The sequence below is a fragment of the Eulemur rufifrons genome, chromosome 27 (assembly GCF_041146395.1).
Source record: "Eulemur rufifrons isolate Redbay chromosome 27, OSU_ERuf_1, whole genome shotgun sequence".
NCBI classification, from domain to species: domain Eukaryota; kingdom Metazoa; phylum Chordata; class Mammalia; order Primates; family Lemuridae; genus Eulemur; species Eulemur rufifrons.
Window position 1 is genome coordinate 26,716,913 of NC_091009.1, and position 16,930 is coordinate 26,733,842.

At 39.7% G+C, this 16,930-nt stretch overlaps 1 protein-coding gene across 1 annotated transcript in view; it reads right to left on the reverse strand.

The window, feature by feature from the left end:
• LOC138375702 (complement receptor type 1-like) overlaps nt 1–16,930 on the reverse strand; it is a 77,780-nt gene that overhangs the window by 9,660 nt on the left and 51,190 nt on the right. Inside the window, exons 24-29 of the mRNA XM_069459495.1 lie at nt 16,562–16,647; nt 14,168–14,395; nt 12,625–12,801; nt 9,521–9,706; nt 5,699–5,722; nt 4,862–4,937 (exon numbers count right to left, since the gene is read on the reverse strand). Coding sequence (XP_069315596.1) covers nt 4,862–4,937; nt 5,699–5,722; nt 9,521–9,706; nt 12,625–12,801; nt 14,168–14,395; nt 16,562–16,647 — 777 coding nt within the window. The remainder of the gene's footprint in view (nt 1–4,861; nt 4,938–5,698; nt 5,723–9,520; nt 9,707–12,624; nt 12,802–14,167; nt 14,396–16,561; nt 16,648–16,930) is intronic.

Sequence of the window (16,930 nt, forward strand, 5' to 3'; positions counted from 1 at the left end):
AGGTGTCCATGCCTTAAAAAAAAAACACATTTCACAATTTCTAAGATAATTTGGATAAGTGAATATGGTTTACCCCCAAGATTTTGACACTTAAGCTTCACAATATAAGTGGCTATGCACCACAATCTTACACAAGGCTTCCTTTTTCTTGTATAGTAAAGATATATGTTCTGTTTTCTGTACAAGCAATAGCCACAGTTAGGAGAGCAGCAGTAGCTGTCATGAAGATATATAAGAACTGACAGTTAAAATAAGTATTTAATCATTTTTTAATATCAGTAATAACAATCATGTGTAAAATAGCTGCTAGCATTTTCTAATATTCATTGTAAGCAAGGCACTGAGTTATGTGACGTAGGTACTATTATTATCTCTATTTCACAGGCGAGGAAGATGAAGTTTAAAGAGGATGAGCAAGAGTGAGACACTGTCTCTACAAAAAAACAGAAAAATTAGCTGGGCATGGTGACACCTGCCTGTAGTTCCAGCTACTTGGAAGGCTGGGGCAGGAGGATCACTTGAGCCCAGGAATTGGAGGTTGCAGTGAGCTACGATGATGCCACTGCACTCTAGTGTAGGCAACAGAGCGAGACTCTGTCTCAAAAAATAAAAAATAAAAAAAGAAAGAAAGAGAGAAAGAAAAGAAAAAGGAAGGAAGGAAGGGAGGGAGGGAGGGAGGGAGGGAGGAAGGAAGGGAAGGAGGGAAAGAAATGGGAACAGGTTAGAGGCAGTAACAAGACGAAAGGATTAATGTGCTCTGAATGGAGAAGTCTAGACAGTATTATTCTTCCGCGATCAGTGCATGACTTATCTTAAATTTATCATAAATTATTGTCATAGTAAAAGCATAGTGAAATATTGAAATATGCAGATAGCATTTTTTTCACTAGTGAAATGCTGAGCCAGTAAGGTTAAATCACAGGAAGAACTTTCAAGTTTGTGCAAACAAACAGGAAGATTTTCCCTAAATCTGGAGAGATGCCCGTAAGGAAACATTTTAATTTTCTTATAGGCTAATAACTCAGAATATAAAGTCAAAAAGGAGAGACTGAATACTGTTCTCTAGAGAGATACTGGTTCAATAAACCAGAGTAGCTAAAACAAGTCCAGTAAAATATAGGTGGGAAAAGAATGTTGAAAGAAAAAAAGGAAATATTCTCTAACTTTGTACTATACATAGTTCTAGATGCTGAATTTCAGTAATATAGAATCAGATTCAGAAACGGGCAACTAGAATAACATTATCAAAAGAATAGCATAAAGTGTTCAAGATTTTGAGTCATATAATCTGGACTAAAGCCCTAATTCCTAACAGCTTCCTACTGATATGATTTTAAACAAGCCCCTGAATTTCTCTGCACCTCAGGGTCTTCTCTGCTTTGGGAGAACATTATTGGGCCTAACTACCTCACAGGACCGCTTTGAGGACCAAAGAAGATGATCAATGGGAAAACATTTTGTAAACCAACACGTTAACTGTTGCTACTCCCATTATTAATCTTGGCTAGTGTGCAAGGGGAGATCAAAAAGCATTACTTAAAAATTATTTTGAGTGGCTATAAGTGGTCCCCGCTCACAAGGAACTCACAGTCTAGAGAGGGGAACAGTGAGGGTGAGTGCAGTGCAGACCAAGAAGACAGAGATAATGTTAATAGAGTGTGGAAAGGCCAGGGAGGAGGGGGAGGGGGAAATGCAGAGAGTAATTAGATATTTCGAATCCGAGAAAGCTGAGGATGCAGAAGGTATATGAAATCATCAATAATGTGATGTAAGTTTAAACAAATTTTGCTGTTGATACAAGGGACTGAATGTGTCCCCCCAAATTTATATGGTGAAATCATAACCCCTGATGTGATGGTATTAGGAGGTGGGGTCTTTTGAGAAGTAATTAGGTCATGAGGGTGGAGCCCTTATAAATAGGGTAGTTCCTTTGTAAAACAGACCCTGGAGAGCTCGCCCACTCCTTTTCTGCCATGAGAGGACACAATGAGAAGACTGTCACCCTGTTAGCCAAGAAACAAGCCCCCAGCAGATAATGAATTTGCAGGTGCCTTGATCTTGGACTCCCCGTCTTCCAGAACTGAGAAATAAACGCTTGTTGTTTAAGCCACTCAGTCCATGGTACTTTTCGTACAGACGCCCAAACAGACTAAGACAGCTGGTATATTAGAACGACAAGCATCCTTGGAACCAGGGATAAATTTAGGACAAGTTAAAGATGTACTATTTAACTTGGTAGAAAGTTAGAGCAGAATGTTTCCTTTTGCACCAACACTCACAGTGGTGTTTAGCATACCCATTCATTTAGCAAATATTTATTGAACACCTCTGTGTGTGAGGGACAGTTCAAGTTTGTTTTGTATCTATCGGTGAAGGTAAGACAAAAACCCCTGACCTCATGCAGTTTACATTTTAGTGGAAGGAGAGAGACAATAAAAAAGAAACTTAATTGCTTACTTAATTATAAGAGGGAATAAGGCTATGAAGAAAATAGAGCAGGATGAGAGAGATCAGGAGATGCAGTCTTTAATAGGATAAAGTGGGCCTCATTGAGGAATGTTCTGAAGAAGGTGAGATCATTTCTGTGTGCGTGTGTATTCTTTCTATTTTTGTCTCAGTTTCTTAGTAAATCTTCAGACTGCTTATGCAGTTCCTGAACTGTCTCCTGTGTGGAAGGGACACTTCATTCTGCCCCCTTCCAGGCTTGGTTTGATTGTAGGTCTCCCATGGAGCAGGTCACCTTGTTCTAAACTAGTCTATTAATATCTCTGTCAGTCTTTTTTAGTTCTGAGATAAACTGCTCTCTGGGCGAGATGACTACTTAGGTACTGCCCCCTTTTATAGTCTGTGTTTCTCATTCAAATTCCTTCTTCTTTACTTTGAGGACCTCTATGCCCTCGCCTTCCTGTAGGAAAAGCTTGAGCTCCAGATAAAGAATAATCAGTCCTCCCCACGCAGCCGCACCGACTCCGCTTACTGGCTACACCCGCTGGATGATTAATCAGACCAACTGCTTCCAGGAGCAGGGCCTTCTGCATTCTGATTATTCAAGTTTAGTCCTTCCTCTCCCCAATTTTAGCCATGCATTACTTCTAACATGCAAATAAACAGCATTTTGTTACACTCATGCACTCACTATCCCAAGAAGTGAAACAGGCCAAAAATAAAAATTCAGAAAATGTTCTGAAAATTTCCTGGATTACACATACGTAACAGGTTTCATTGTGGCTTACTTGGATGTGCGGGAGGTTTACCTCCCTGACCTTGAATGCTAAAGAGGACCATGATCTTCCTCCCTGCCACATCCCTGATTGCCACTGGCTGGAGAAAGACTGGCTGTGCAATGGGCATTATCACACTTTGAAAGAATATAGAAAAAACAGGAGGCAGGTTTTAAGGGACGGAAAACATCTTATGTAGAAATGATATATGTTCTGAGGTTGTTTAGATTAGACAAGACAATCGTTTCTAAGGACATAATTTTAAGAAATAATTATTGTCATGTTTGTGCCTAAAGATGATGAATAGGAGGAAATGATTTTAAATTACATGGGTGAAACAAGTCAGTAATGAGATTTGGGAATTTGACCCTCTAGTTGATTAACCAGGAATAGGCCACAGCAGATGAAGAATGAAGTAGTTAGAAGGACAGAGGTATTTTCAAGAGGAAGAGGTAATCATTTCCTTGGGTGGCTTAACTAGAGACTGGTAAAGATCTAGAAAAATTAAAAGCCCTAACTTCTTTAATTCAGCCTTCGTAAAATGTTTAAAAGTTAACTCACAGATTATAGTGGTACTTAATGAGAAACTTTAAGAGGAAAAGTATATTGACATAAGTACTTTTATTAACGTAAAACATCAGGCTACTTACCTTTTCTTTTTGTAATCAAAAAGGGCAAAGAATATTTACATGTCAAGCCACAAAATATGGAGAACATCAGGAAGAAAAAAAATTTAACTTAAAATTTAAATCTCTACTAATTTGTTTTTTTTTTTTTTTTCATGAAATTCAGTTCACAACTATGTTGTTTGCAGGAAGGTTTAACCGTGACAATCGACTTTTTAAAACGTGTATTGGCTTCCCTGTGAAATATCAAAACTTCAATTTCTGCAAAACTTCTGGTAGGAAACTACATTTAGAATGTTTGTTATAGAGAACTATTCACTGAAAAGTTATGAACTATGTTTCTCATGGGTGTAGAATTTGCTCATCAGCTTTATAACATTGATATTAGCAACTCTGACCTTACTAATTTTGCTATAAATAAATCAGTCAGTACCAAAGGTGTGTATGTTCTCTTCCCTGGCCAAAACATTTCTTTATTCAGATCTTAATCTTTGTCAGGCCTTTTTTTTTTTTTTTTTTTTGCAAGCTTCAAAGGAAAATGGTGCTTACAGCAGAGATTTTTTTTTTTTTTTTTCAAATACCCTCTGGAAAGTCTCAATTCTTCCACACTGGCAGCCTGTGATACGTGTGCCAGTGGGAAACACAGTCTAATTTCTAGTGCTGTGATAGGATCTGGGTTTAGAGGTCAGTGTCCGCAATGTCTTAGCAAAACTAGGATATCAACAGCCTCTTGCATATCTTTTTAAAAAACTCCTTGTATTTTCTCTTCATGTAAAACTCAATTCCCTCTTAAAATACTAAGCTTAAAAGAAGTATTCTTAGTATCATATATATTTCCTTTAGTGTGACTACTTCTCTGTTTATAAAATGTGTAAAGGACCTTCTTTATGAGAATTACTTCATCTGTTTATGGAGCAATGTTTTTTGTTTTGTTTTTAAGTTTTTTACCTCCCTTTGACTTCCAAGAGGAGCAAGTACAATTTATATTTTCCAGGAAGATATGGCTGTACTTACCCTTTTCTGTGCTTTGGAATTATCCAAGAGGAAATAATGATGAATAAAATAAAGAAGATCATACCAAAGATAGTGCCTAGGGCAGTAAAACAAGGTAATTAAATGCATGGAAAATATAACACAGAGGTCTTACACTCGATCTTAATATCCAGTCCCACTAGGGGTTGCCAATGATTTTTTTAGATGTAACTATAAATTCTGCTTTACTCTGGGTTCTATCTAGAGCACTAGTCTTACTACCACAGGGTTATAGTTAAGTGAGCAGAGCAGTCCTGTAATCTTTGGTCCAATAGCAACCTTTCAACAAGCAGGTGAGAACCAGCAGTGGGGCTGCTAGACTCCAGCTCTTCACGCCCTGCCCGTGTTTGTTGTGCAAGACATAAGACACAGGCTATTCTGTGCAACAGAAATGCCCGTGGAAGCAAACTCAATTACAAAACTCTTCTTCATATATAGGCAGATTGCAGAAATGGGCTCACAAAACTGGTCTCATGGCTTTCAATTAGGCATGACCACCATCCGCAAGCATACTCCCAGGTTATAAACCAAGGAGGAAGTTGCATTCTTCAGCCACATTAAAATAAAGAATTTTTTACACTGATTAATAATTATTCATTTGTAATGGCTCAAAGATGGTAAGGACTTTTGATGAAGGTTACTCTACATGCATGTGAGGATGCCAGTTTCACCACACCCTAAACTCATCATTCTTTTCTTTCTAACTGAATTGACAGTTCAAGATATTTTGCTCTTTTTACATTTCATTCATTATAAATGGACACTACACTTACTGTTAAAGATGCTAGAATTCCTCAGCAAACCCTCCATAAAACTTACCAGTTATGAGAGCATCACGTGAGCCTAAAAGGACGACAAAAGCCATGAAAACATCAGTCTGGCACATATGCTTAACAGGATCCCTAGTGAAAATTAGTCCTAATTTTTCTTCAGTACTCTTGCTAATATTTTTTCTAATATAAAAAGCCATTGGTTTCACTCACACAGTCTCATTTTATCTTGTACACTCAATGAAGACTTTTTTCTTTTTAAATTAAAATTCTTATCCTAACAGTTATATAATTATACCCTAAAATTTGTAAAACAGAACAAAAGAAAAGTATCACCCATAATCCTAATACTCAAAAACGTTTTGGTACATTCTCTTCTGGTACATTTTCTCATGCTTCTAAGTTTTCACATGATTATATAATAGAAATGGAAATTACAACTGAGGCAAACTAATCGATTCTAGTAGATGTAGCATAGTGTATTCCATGATTTCTAATGTGTATTTAAGTTGTTTCTAGTTTTCTTGCTCATGAAATCCTTAATAAAAATGCATAAATCATTTTTATATTTTACATTATATCATTAGATTAGATTTCTAGGAGGGCTAACTGGCACAAATATTTATATTATTCTCTACATATATTAGATAATTGGTTTTTTCTTTTTTTTTTTTTTTTTTTTTTTTGTTGAGACAGAGTCTCACTTTGTTGCCCAGGCTAGAGTGAGTGCCGTGGCGTCAGCTTAGCTCACAGCAACCTCAGACTCCTCGGCTTAAGCTATCCTACTGCCTCAGCCTCCCGAGTAGCTGGGACTACAGGCATGCACCACCATGCCCGGCTAATTTTTTCTATATAGATTTTTAGTTGTCCATATAATGTCTTTCTATTTTTAGTAGAGACGGGGTCTCGCTCAGGCTGGTCTCGAACTCCTGACCTTGAGCGATCCACCCGCCTCGGCCTCCCAGAGTGCTAGGATTACAGGCGTGAGCCACCGCGCCCGGCCTGGTTTTTTCATAAATGTTTTTGCCAATTGATAATGGTACCTTCAACATACAAGGATATCTGTTTCATCACATCCTTGCTTTTTATTGGGTGTTCATATAAAAACCTTTTTTGATGTTAATATAATGGGCAATAAAAAATGATACCTTGTTCTTTTTCTCTTACATTTTTCAGTTCTAGTGAGGTTAAACAGTTTCTATATATTTATGTGCCAAGGTAAAAAGATATTTACACTCCTTCTCCAAATCCTGCATTCTAAGACCGTTTCTGTGTTTCCCTGCTCCCTTTTTAGGGCTGCGTTGTGTTAACTGTGCACAAATGCAGAAACGCCATTGACCTCAGAAATGGCTTGGAGATATTTGTGAACTAAGAAGATCCACAAGGTGAGGGGACTATTAGGAGACAGATAAGCTCACTTGTGTTGGAGGTTTTGAGAAACAGTCTGGGTGGAAGAGAGAGAAGCTAGGTTCTAGGAAAGCAGTTGCTCTAATGAATGGGACCCTTGGGGACAGAGATAGGTGAAGCAGATTTTAGGACATTTTATGAGTGTCACATATTATAATGCTTCTTTAAGCCTCTCTGGTGGATTCTTATAAAAACTTCTCTTAGCTTTTACATCTTTTCTGGAGTTGAACTTCTTTGTCTTGCATGTAACATTATACTAACTACAAAGTAATCTTGAGGTAGCATGGTTAAATATGGGTTATGTGTATTAATTCTGGTCTTAAAAGGGAGCTCAAGATCACTCCTTGCATTGAGGAAAATGTTGATACGTGTCAGGCCTCTGATGTAATTAAGCCATTGAAACCAGAATATAGTAGATCTGAGCGTTCGAGTAAATTCTTCACTTTCCGATGCTCGTACTTTTCCTATTTTGATTGCTATTCTCTCTCAAAACTCTCTATGGCATGTTATTCCAAGCCTGGACCACCTCCCCAATTTACTTCCTCATCTTCTACTTTAGGAGGCCTAGGACTAGTATCTCGAGCAATCCATCCCAAGCCTTGGGAAGAAATCCTGTTTTGTTTTGTTTTTTCCATGTTCTCATCTTTCTTTGCCACTTCTCACTACAAAGTGGTAAGATTTTAAAAACAAGACTAGTTAGGGTAATGAGATGAGGAACAAGAATGCAAAGGGGGCTGCTTTTCGTCCACGTCTGAGTCCAGAAGGACAGAAAGAGTTCACATATGGTCCAGCCTAATTCTCGAGGAGTCTACACTAACATCTGAGCTCCAAGAACCCGCTGGTTAATAGTTATTTGGCCCATTCTTATTCTTTGTATATATCTCCTTCATCAATCTGAAGAACTGCTTATCATCTGGTGTTTGGCACCTTGGCTTAATACCTTTCCATTTCATTATGACAATACTAGATTATTTTCTCTTGTTGAGTTATATATATAGGTTCTTTGTCCACTTATTTATTGCTAAAGTACGCAGTCCCTATAGATAGGTAGATTGCCTGGTTAGATCCAGGCTACCTCATTTTGTGGGCAAAGTACCTAAACCCTCTATGTCTCAGTCTCCACATCTGCAAAATGGGAATAACAAGAATACTACCCTCCTCATAGGTTGTTGTGTGCATTACATTATAACCCATCAACCTAGCTGTCTAATGTTTGAACAGTGACACTAAGTGCTTGATCTGTGTTAACTGTTACAACTATTGATCTTACTGCAACCCCCACTGCTGCTACCTGCAGGGTAACACTATTAACGCCAACATATGTCCCATCTATCCACTGACTTCTTATTTCTTTTTCAAAGTACATAAATTCTAAGTCAAATTGGTCAATAGGTCAAAAAAGTCAATATCTTTTGTGATTCTTTTTTTCCTATCAGTTCAAAAATTTGGCTTCCTTCTAGTTGTTTGGTAAATATTCTTTTTTTAACTTTAGCTTCTCTATGGTTTGACTCTCTGTGGTCCTTCAGATCTAGTATAACTTTTAGATCTATTATAACTATTCTTGTGCTGGCACAAAGTGATTTATGTATTTTGGCTTTGTATTTTGTTTTAATATCTGGTAGGGCTGGTTCCCCAATAATCTGAATTTTCTATCAGTCCCAGACAGATCTTCAGGATACTCCAAAGGCATTCAGTAGGTCAGCCCATGAGCTTTTTGCCCAAGTAGTGGATGTAATTGGATATCAAGGGAGTGTCAAGTTTATAATGTAGAAATATTAAGGGATTAACTGTAAAAATGGATGTGCACAATCTTGGTAGATAACCATGTGTTATAAATTATAATCATAAGAGCTGGGGAGAGGGGAAAGTATAGCACTAACTTGGAGTAAGAAAGGTCATTCATTATTCATTTTGCTCATCTGTTCCTTGATGTGCACAAGTATACACTTCAGGATTTTCTATCTTACGGTACCCTCCAGTTGCCAGCAGAGGGCTGCTCTCCTGCAGAGCTCAAGATGCGTGATGTCCACATCTGCGGCATCCAGCTGTACTAGTTTAAAATCTTGTAACTTATAACAGTGAGGGAGATTGGCCGGTTGCTCTCTGCAGCTTGGAAGGCGCTCTCTGACTCATGCTGAAAACATTTCTTGAAGGCCTATTCTACCATGGATGTGCTTCTGGCTTTTAAGGCTCACAGGCTGTAAATAAATCATTACTGTGTGATGCATGCAACTGTAGCGTGATAAGAACAAAAAAAGGTGCAGAGATGGGGTGAGAACTGTGAGAAGAGAAAGGCTGGCCTTCCTCTCATTGTGATGGGCTTTTGGGAAGAGATGGAGGCTTATACTGTACTCCTTAGCTCCTAGCATATGCCATAAACATCACACCACACTGGATGCCAATGTGAATGAATGAACAGTAACCATGACTGGGAAGGGCCTACATTCCTTGCGCTTGCACTTACGAGATGTACATATGGCCAGAGGAGGGTCCCATCTGTCATCCGCCTGGCACTGGCTCCAGGGACTGCCTTCAAGAGTATACCCATCTTCACACTCCGAAGTTACATTATCTCCATAGTGATATACTTTTCTCACTTCCAGCTCCTTCCGGATTCCATTCGTAGACTGTGGGAGGATACAATTTACCTCTGAAATTTAAAAAACCAGGAGGAAATTGATATTTGCTTGTTAATTGTTGGTTTGAACTGCCATAATAGAAAGATCTATGACCCCAAACCTACTCTGCCGTTGGCAAAGATGGGGAAGATTTTCAATCCGGAATTATTGATTTTCCTCCCCCAAACATTTAAAATTCTCTGACTTTCATTTCTTAATGTAAAGTAAGAGAATATGGACCGGACTGCATCTCCATTTTTTATTATTAACAGCTCTGGAACTGGAAAGTTGTGGAAAGATTAGGAGTTAGGACAACCGGTTCTAGCCCTGTGGCCGCGTGGCCCACACCATGAGGAATCGGGAGCACCTTGTTAACTGTCGGCTTCACAAGAAATACTGGTGTTTCTGCTCTTGATTAAATGCATGCTGCTAGCCCACTTCTACATGTATAGGACAAAGAAGTTGATAAATCATGATTCTGAATTTAAGATATCATCTTTTTGCTTCATTTACTTTATCTCATTTAACTCATCCTTTGTTTTGCTTTCTTTTTCTGCCCAGCCATCAGTACCTCTTTCAACTTCAAGCAAAGCCTTTTTTTTTTCAGTTGTAATAGTCTCAAAATTAGCCTAAAATTGGTTTTCCCTTTATATAAACCAATAAAGTGGTATCTCTTGAAGTGTGGTCTGTGGTGTTCCTACATCAGAATACTCTGATGAGTTTGTTAAAAATAGACTTCTGACCCCACTTCAAAACGGAATCCAAGTCAGAATCAGAGGCCACTAAATGGAGCTTGAGAGTCTGTCTTTTTAACAAGGTTCCTGGCTGATATTGCTAATGCTAAGGATGGAGAAACCTGCCGTAGAGCATGCTTGAAGACGATCATCTATAAGACAAAATGAGTTTTTTTTTTTTTTTTTTTTTTTTTTTGACAGAGTCTCACTCTGTTGCCCAGGCTAGAGTGAGTGCCGTGGCATCAGCCTAGCTCACAGCAACCTCAAACTCCTGAGCTCGAGCGATCCTCCTGTCTCAGCCTCCCGAGTAGCTGGGACTACAGGCATGCACCACCATGCCCGACTAATTTTTTCTATATATATTTTTAGCTGTCCATATAATTGCTTTCTATTTTTTAGTAGAGATGGGGTCTCGCTCTTGCTCAGGCTGGTCTCGAACTCCTGAGCTCAAACAATCCGCCCACCTCGGCCTCCCAGAGTGCTAGGATTACAGGCGTGAGCCACCGCGCCCGGCCCAAAATGAGTTTTATATAAATGAAAAGAAAGCAGCTGCCAAGAGAATAGAATATTGCCATTTTATTTTCAGGAGAAGGATCTTCCCAGAGTCTTGACTTGTATAATTAATCTTTAAAATATTTCCTGAATCTTCATACCTCCTTATGTGATGAGAGCAAAGAGGGAGGAACTTTCAGCTGGAGCCAGAGTCACAGGGACTCTATTTAGCGCAGTCTATTCTTGCAGATAAGCACAGGAGAGTCACTTACCTGCTCTGCGGTGGGCCCCACTTTCCCTACCTCTAAAATGAGAAGGCTACAAAGAGGAAAAGATTCTGAGACTCTGAGGACAGGGAGGGCCCTACGCTCCTGCAACCAGACCTGCTCCTTAATATTTGAAACACAGGCATGTCTGAAGTCCCTCCCTGCCCTTAGTATAGTATTTCTAAAAAGAAAGCATAGACAAAAAAAGAAACAAAAGGCAAAATCACTTAACTTATAGTTTTGCAAAGTCAAAAGAACCACATTTAAAAAAAGTATACAGTGCAGTGTTTCAAAGCAGGAGCTGAGCTGGGGTCCAGCTCGTACCACTGCTCACAAGCTGTGTGACGTGGACTAGTTACTGGATCTCTCTGAGCTTAATTTGCTCCTCGGTAAGATAGAAAGAATGATCCCACCTCATCAGATTCTTTTGGAGACTAACACAAAAAAATTTTGTAAACACCTCAGAACCCATCCTAGTCATACAATATTATTTTCATTCCTCATTTTATAGCTTTTAGAACATGGACAAGAAAGATTTTAAAATCAGGTGGGGTTTTTACAAACATAGACTGGAATAAAGAAAATAATTTGGCTGGGCATGGTGGCTCATGCCTGTAATCCCAGCACTTTGGGAGGCCAAGGCAGGAGGATCACTTGGGGCCAGGAATTAGAGACCAGCCTGAGCAAGAGGGAGACCCCATCTCTGCAAAAAATAGAAAAATTAGCCGGACATGGTGACGTGTGCCTGTAGTCTCAGCTACTTGGGAGGCTGAGGCAGGAGGATCGCCTGAGCCCAGGAGTTTGAGGTCACAGTGAGCAATGATGACATCACTACACTCTAGCCCAGAAGACAGAACAAGACCCTGTTTCAAAAATAAACAAACAAACATAAAAACCCATAAACAACAAACAATAAAAGGAAATAACTCTTGGGGACTTGTTCCAAGGAACAGATGAAATAAATGCTTTTCCCTTTGGTTTTGAGGGTGGTAATGAGGCTTCATACTATTCCAGGAATTAACTGCTGGGTCTCTTCGCTCATGTGTGCTGGATGAGACACTGCCTCGCTTTAAGCTTCAGTATTCCTCTAAACAAAGAAACTTTCAGTCCCTTATTTACCTTCTAAGCATATTTCTGAGGACTACCTGTGATGCTCTGAGGTCTTTTAAAGCTATTAGTTAAAAGCCAGTAAAGCATTTAAAATTGGTGTCTAACGTCTATCGTGTTACTGGCAATTCCATCGACTCTTCCCACTTACTCTGTGGAGCTGAGGATCCTGAGGCAACCCTCCTTTCTGCCTTCTGTCCTGCTTTCTCCTCCCCTACTGACACTCGAGTCACTACCCTCTGGGCCCTATTCAGTCACCATCTTTTGAATGACCTCTCAGCCTTATTAGCCTCATGCATCCGTTTTCCATAGAAACTCAGCAGGGATAAGAAATACCAAGAAATGAGACACCTTTGCAATAATGATCAAGTTGGCTCCAGGTTCCCCGGTCTGTACAGAAAATGAAGGCCTTTCCCACCAACAGGTAGCCATGGTCACAAGTGTAGCTGACTATCATCCCGGGAAGATACGGAGATGCACGTTGTCCAATGAGATGCCCGTTCTGGATCTTGGGTGGCTGCGGGCATGCTAGGAGCAAGTTCCCACATAAACACAAGAAAAGACAGTAAGTTAAACACAGAAGTACGAACATGCTAACTCATCTAATAAAATCTCGGGCTGGTAGAGGCACATGAAGACCTGAGTCAGGTAGGTCGTGAGCCACTAAGTGTCAGCTGATCAGTGGAAGACTGATTCTTTAAACCTAGACCTCTTGGCATTTAAACACCATCCTCTGTATTCTCTACCTGAAACCTGTATCTGATGGATACACCTCAGGGATCTATAAGCTACCAACTCAATGCTCTTCTGTCCTGACTAGGGGATGACACTTGTGTGGGCAATCGCAGCCACAAATGAGCCTACAACTGTCAGGTGTTGTCATTTAAAGCCAGACAGATATGTAGAAGGAATGAGCTACAGAGGCTAAAAGCACAGCCTTAAACTCCACTTCTGCGTGGTATCCTGAGTGCCCTTGGTTAATGGTGAGGCGGAGGGCCAACCAAATGCAGTCAGCGGCTTGAACAAAACACTTGGAAGTAACAAAAAGAGTACAAATACCTACATCCGGGTTTCTTTTTTTTTTTTCTTTTTTTTATTTATTTATTTATTTTTTGAGACAGAGTCTCACTTTGTTGCCCAGGCTAGAGTGAGTGCCGTGGCGTCAGCCTAGCTCACAGCAACCTCAAACTCCTGGGCTCAAGCGATCCTCCTGCCTCAGCCTCCCGAGTAGCTGGGACTACAGGCATGCGCCACTATGCCCAGCTAATTTTTCTATATATATATTTTTAGTTGTCCATATAATTTCTTTCTATTTTTAGTAGAGACGGGGTCTCGCTCTTGCTCAAGCTGGTCTCGAACTCCTGACCTTGAGCGATCCACCCGCCTCGGCCTCCCAGAGTGCTAGGATTACAGGCGTGAGCCACCACGCCCGGCCCCGGGTTTCTTTAATTACTTTTATAGCATCATCAATTCTGAAATATTAATAAATTTTGCCATCAGCACATAGTTTCTGCCAGCAGACCCATCTAGCTAGTCCAAAGACAACTAGGAGGAGAGATGGCATAAAAGGGTCTTTTCTTTGGTATTTGTTTTCAGTGCTTTGAAAATATTCTCTACAAAATCTGACCTCAGTGCTTCTCTCCACGCTCCACGCCGTCCTCTCCTTAACCACCCCACACTCCGCAGCCCACGGGAAGGGCCACTAGAATGCCACCAATTGGGACACAGCATGGCACCTCCAGAACCCACCTGTCATTCACGTGAGAGGTAGTTCTGTCTCTGACCTTCATAGCAAAGCCATGTTCACAAGCAAAACTGATTGTCACTATAAAATATGCAGGTTCTTCCCTTGAGAGTCTGACCCTGTTTAGGATATTTGGAAGCAGGTACTGACCGGCAGGAACAGAAAGCTCACAGCGAGGGGCGGGGCTGCTCCAAATCCCATTCCCTCGACTGTCACTTGTGCAGCGGATGGTGCTTGCCCCGATGAGGTCAAAGGTCAGCCCTGTGTCTGGGTAGGAGTCACACATGTAGGATATTTCTTTTCCGTAGGGAATATCTCCCAGAGGAGTGCCTGTGTGTCTCCCATGAAGGATAGCCGGAGGATTTGGACAAAAGATTTCTAGAAAGAAGACAAACACTTTAAGTTCTATTAGCTTTTCAGTGAAGATGACTACACAATAATGGTGCCCTGTGTGCCATGAATAAATATTTTTCTTTTAGAAAAACATAACTAACGTGGATGGAATTTAAATATGTAAGGTTTTTTTGTGTGTGTGAAGGAATTAACTGAGGTGAGACCTCAATTATAGTTTATTGCAAAAGCTCAAAAGACATCACTCCTGGAGCATCCAGGTAGCCAAGTTTATGATGAATTTGGAAAGTAATTATTTTTTTTAAACAACCATTTGTTTGTCTACTTTACATCAGGCATAGTAAGAGTCCTGGGCTGACAATGGGGTTCAAGAAAGACAAGGTTTCAGCCCTCAGAGACCTTAAGTTCCAGGGAAATCTTTGTGAAGTTTATTAAATATGCATTACCATCCTTAGCAAATGTAAATGTTTCTTGGTGACTCAAGACCATTATCATCAGTACCAATACCAAATAGCCCAAAGTGTCATCAAAGTATATAGGTAACTAGAGGGATCTTTAGACCCAGATCAAATGGCTTCAGAGACCTTTTATTTTCTTTCTTTCTTTTTTTTTTTTTCCTTTTTTCCAAACAACCAGCTGTCATTTCTTCCTGCTTTAGTACATCTGCTTGGAGAAGTTCCCTCCCTAAAACTAATTTGATGCTTCTAATAGGGTGTGAATTTAGGAATAGACACTGAAGTTTATCATAGTTGTGTATATAAACAAAGTAAGAGCCTTAGCCCATCAAACAATGATTGAGTTCTCGTGCCTGAATTTTATCTGTCTGTGTTTATCCAAAGTTTACTTACATATTTATTTTCAGCTTTATGTGTCTCTGGAAGGTTGAGTTTGTTAGATACCCGAGTTTTCCTATGTATTAAATGTTCTTATAAACTTTCATCATTATACACACCACAGGATATCCAAAGTAGGGTATTTTAACAAAATCCAAATTAAAATATACATTTTCTAATCATCAGGAAAGAGAGACTTAAAAAATATTCTTGCCTTGCTTTAGTAAACAGAGTAGAATAAATCAATAATGTCTTGGAATATAAAATATGTACCTTTATCTATGTATCAATTTCTTTTTTTGTTTTTGTTTTTTTGTTTTTTAGAGACAGAGTCTCACTCTGTCACTCAAGCTGGAGTGCAGTGGTGTGATCACAGCTCACTGCAGCTTTGAACTCCTGGGCTCAAGCGATCCTCCCACCTCAGCCACCCAACTAGCTAGGACCACACGTGTGCACCACCACGCCTGGCCAATTTAAAAAAACAATTTTTTTGCAGAGATAGGGACTCGCTGTGTTTCCCAGGCTGGTCTCAAACTCCCAGCCTCAAGCCACCCTCCTGCTTTGGCCTCTCAAAGTGCTGGGGATTACAGGCATGAGCCACTGTGCCCAGCCTATTTATTAATTTCTGACTCTTTGCTGTGTTTTACTTAATGAAGTGAGTGGTCTGGAAATTTAGGGCATCTCATCATTTCAAATATTGACTCGCCACCCCAACTCCCTGCACCGTATTGATTTATCATATAACTCTGTTTTATTGTCTCTGTAACACATCACTATTTAACATAACATTTATATATTCTAATTTTTAAAAAATTTGTTTACTTATTTATTTTCATGTTCATTATCTGCTTCCCAACTAGAAAACAAACTTCGTGAAAGCAGCAATAAATCTCTCCTGTTCATTGCTCTTCCCACACATGGGAAGTCCCGGCACCTGGGAGGCCTCCCATCAGTAAATACTACAGACTCAATAACAAGCTGATTAAATAGATATGTGAGGGGATAAAAGGACATGAGAACTTAAGACAGATTACTCCTTGATGACAAAACTAAAAAAAAAAAAAAAAAAAAATGAATAAATAAAATCGGGCGCACCTTTATCTATTTTCTCCCCACATCTCCCCCACAAAATTCAACACTGTCGTTAAACTAGTGATTTACAAATTAGTAACATAAACACTGATCTATAAGACCTGCAAGACCTTTCTTGCAATTCTTCCAATAAAGAAATATTCTTATCAGTAATTTAGTTAAATAAAGATCCAGACAACAGGTGATTCCATGAGGCAAAACACATTAGAAAAAAAATTTAAAAAATAAGGGGATGTACTCAGGCTGCACAGTTGTGCTTTCTACTCACGTTCACACACAGGAACGCTGCTACTCCAAAGGCTATCCGTTCCAACCAAGACACAGTGACTAGCAGAGCTGCCTTTTAATCGGAACCTAAAGACAAAACGCAGTAGCAAATGTGCGAGCGATTCCCATCCCGCTTTTCATTTCTTCACTGAGAGATGCCCAGCTTCCTCACTGCACCTTCCTCGCTCAGTAGCATTTGGTTTTCAGGTTCGGGCTCACCTAAAAGTCTCAGTTCATTAGTGATCTGAATTCAGTAGCTGGCAGCAACTAACTCAGAGGCCAAATTATTCTAAAGAATCACAGTAGCCTATGACCAGCAAAGCAATCAGAGCTGATGTGCTTAATCATACAGATGGCATCGCCCAGCATC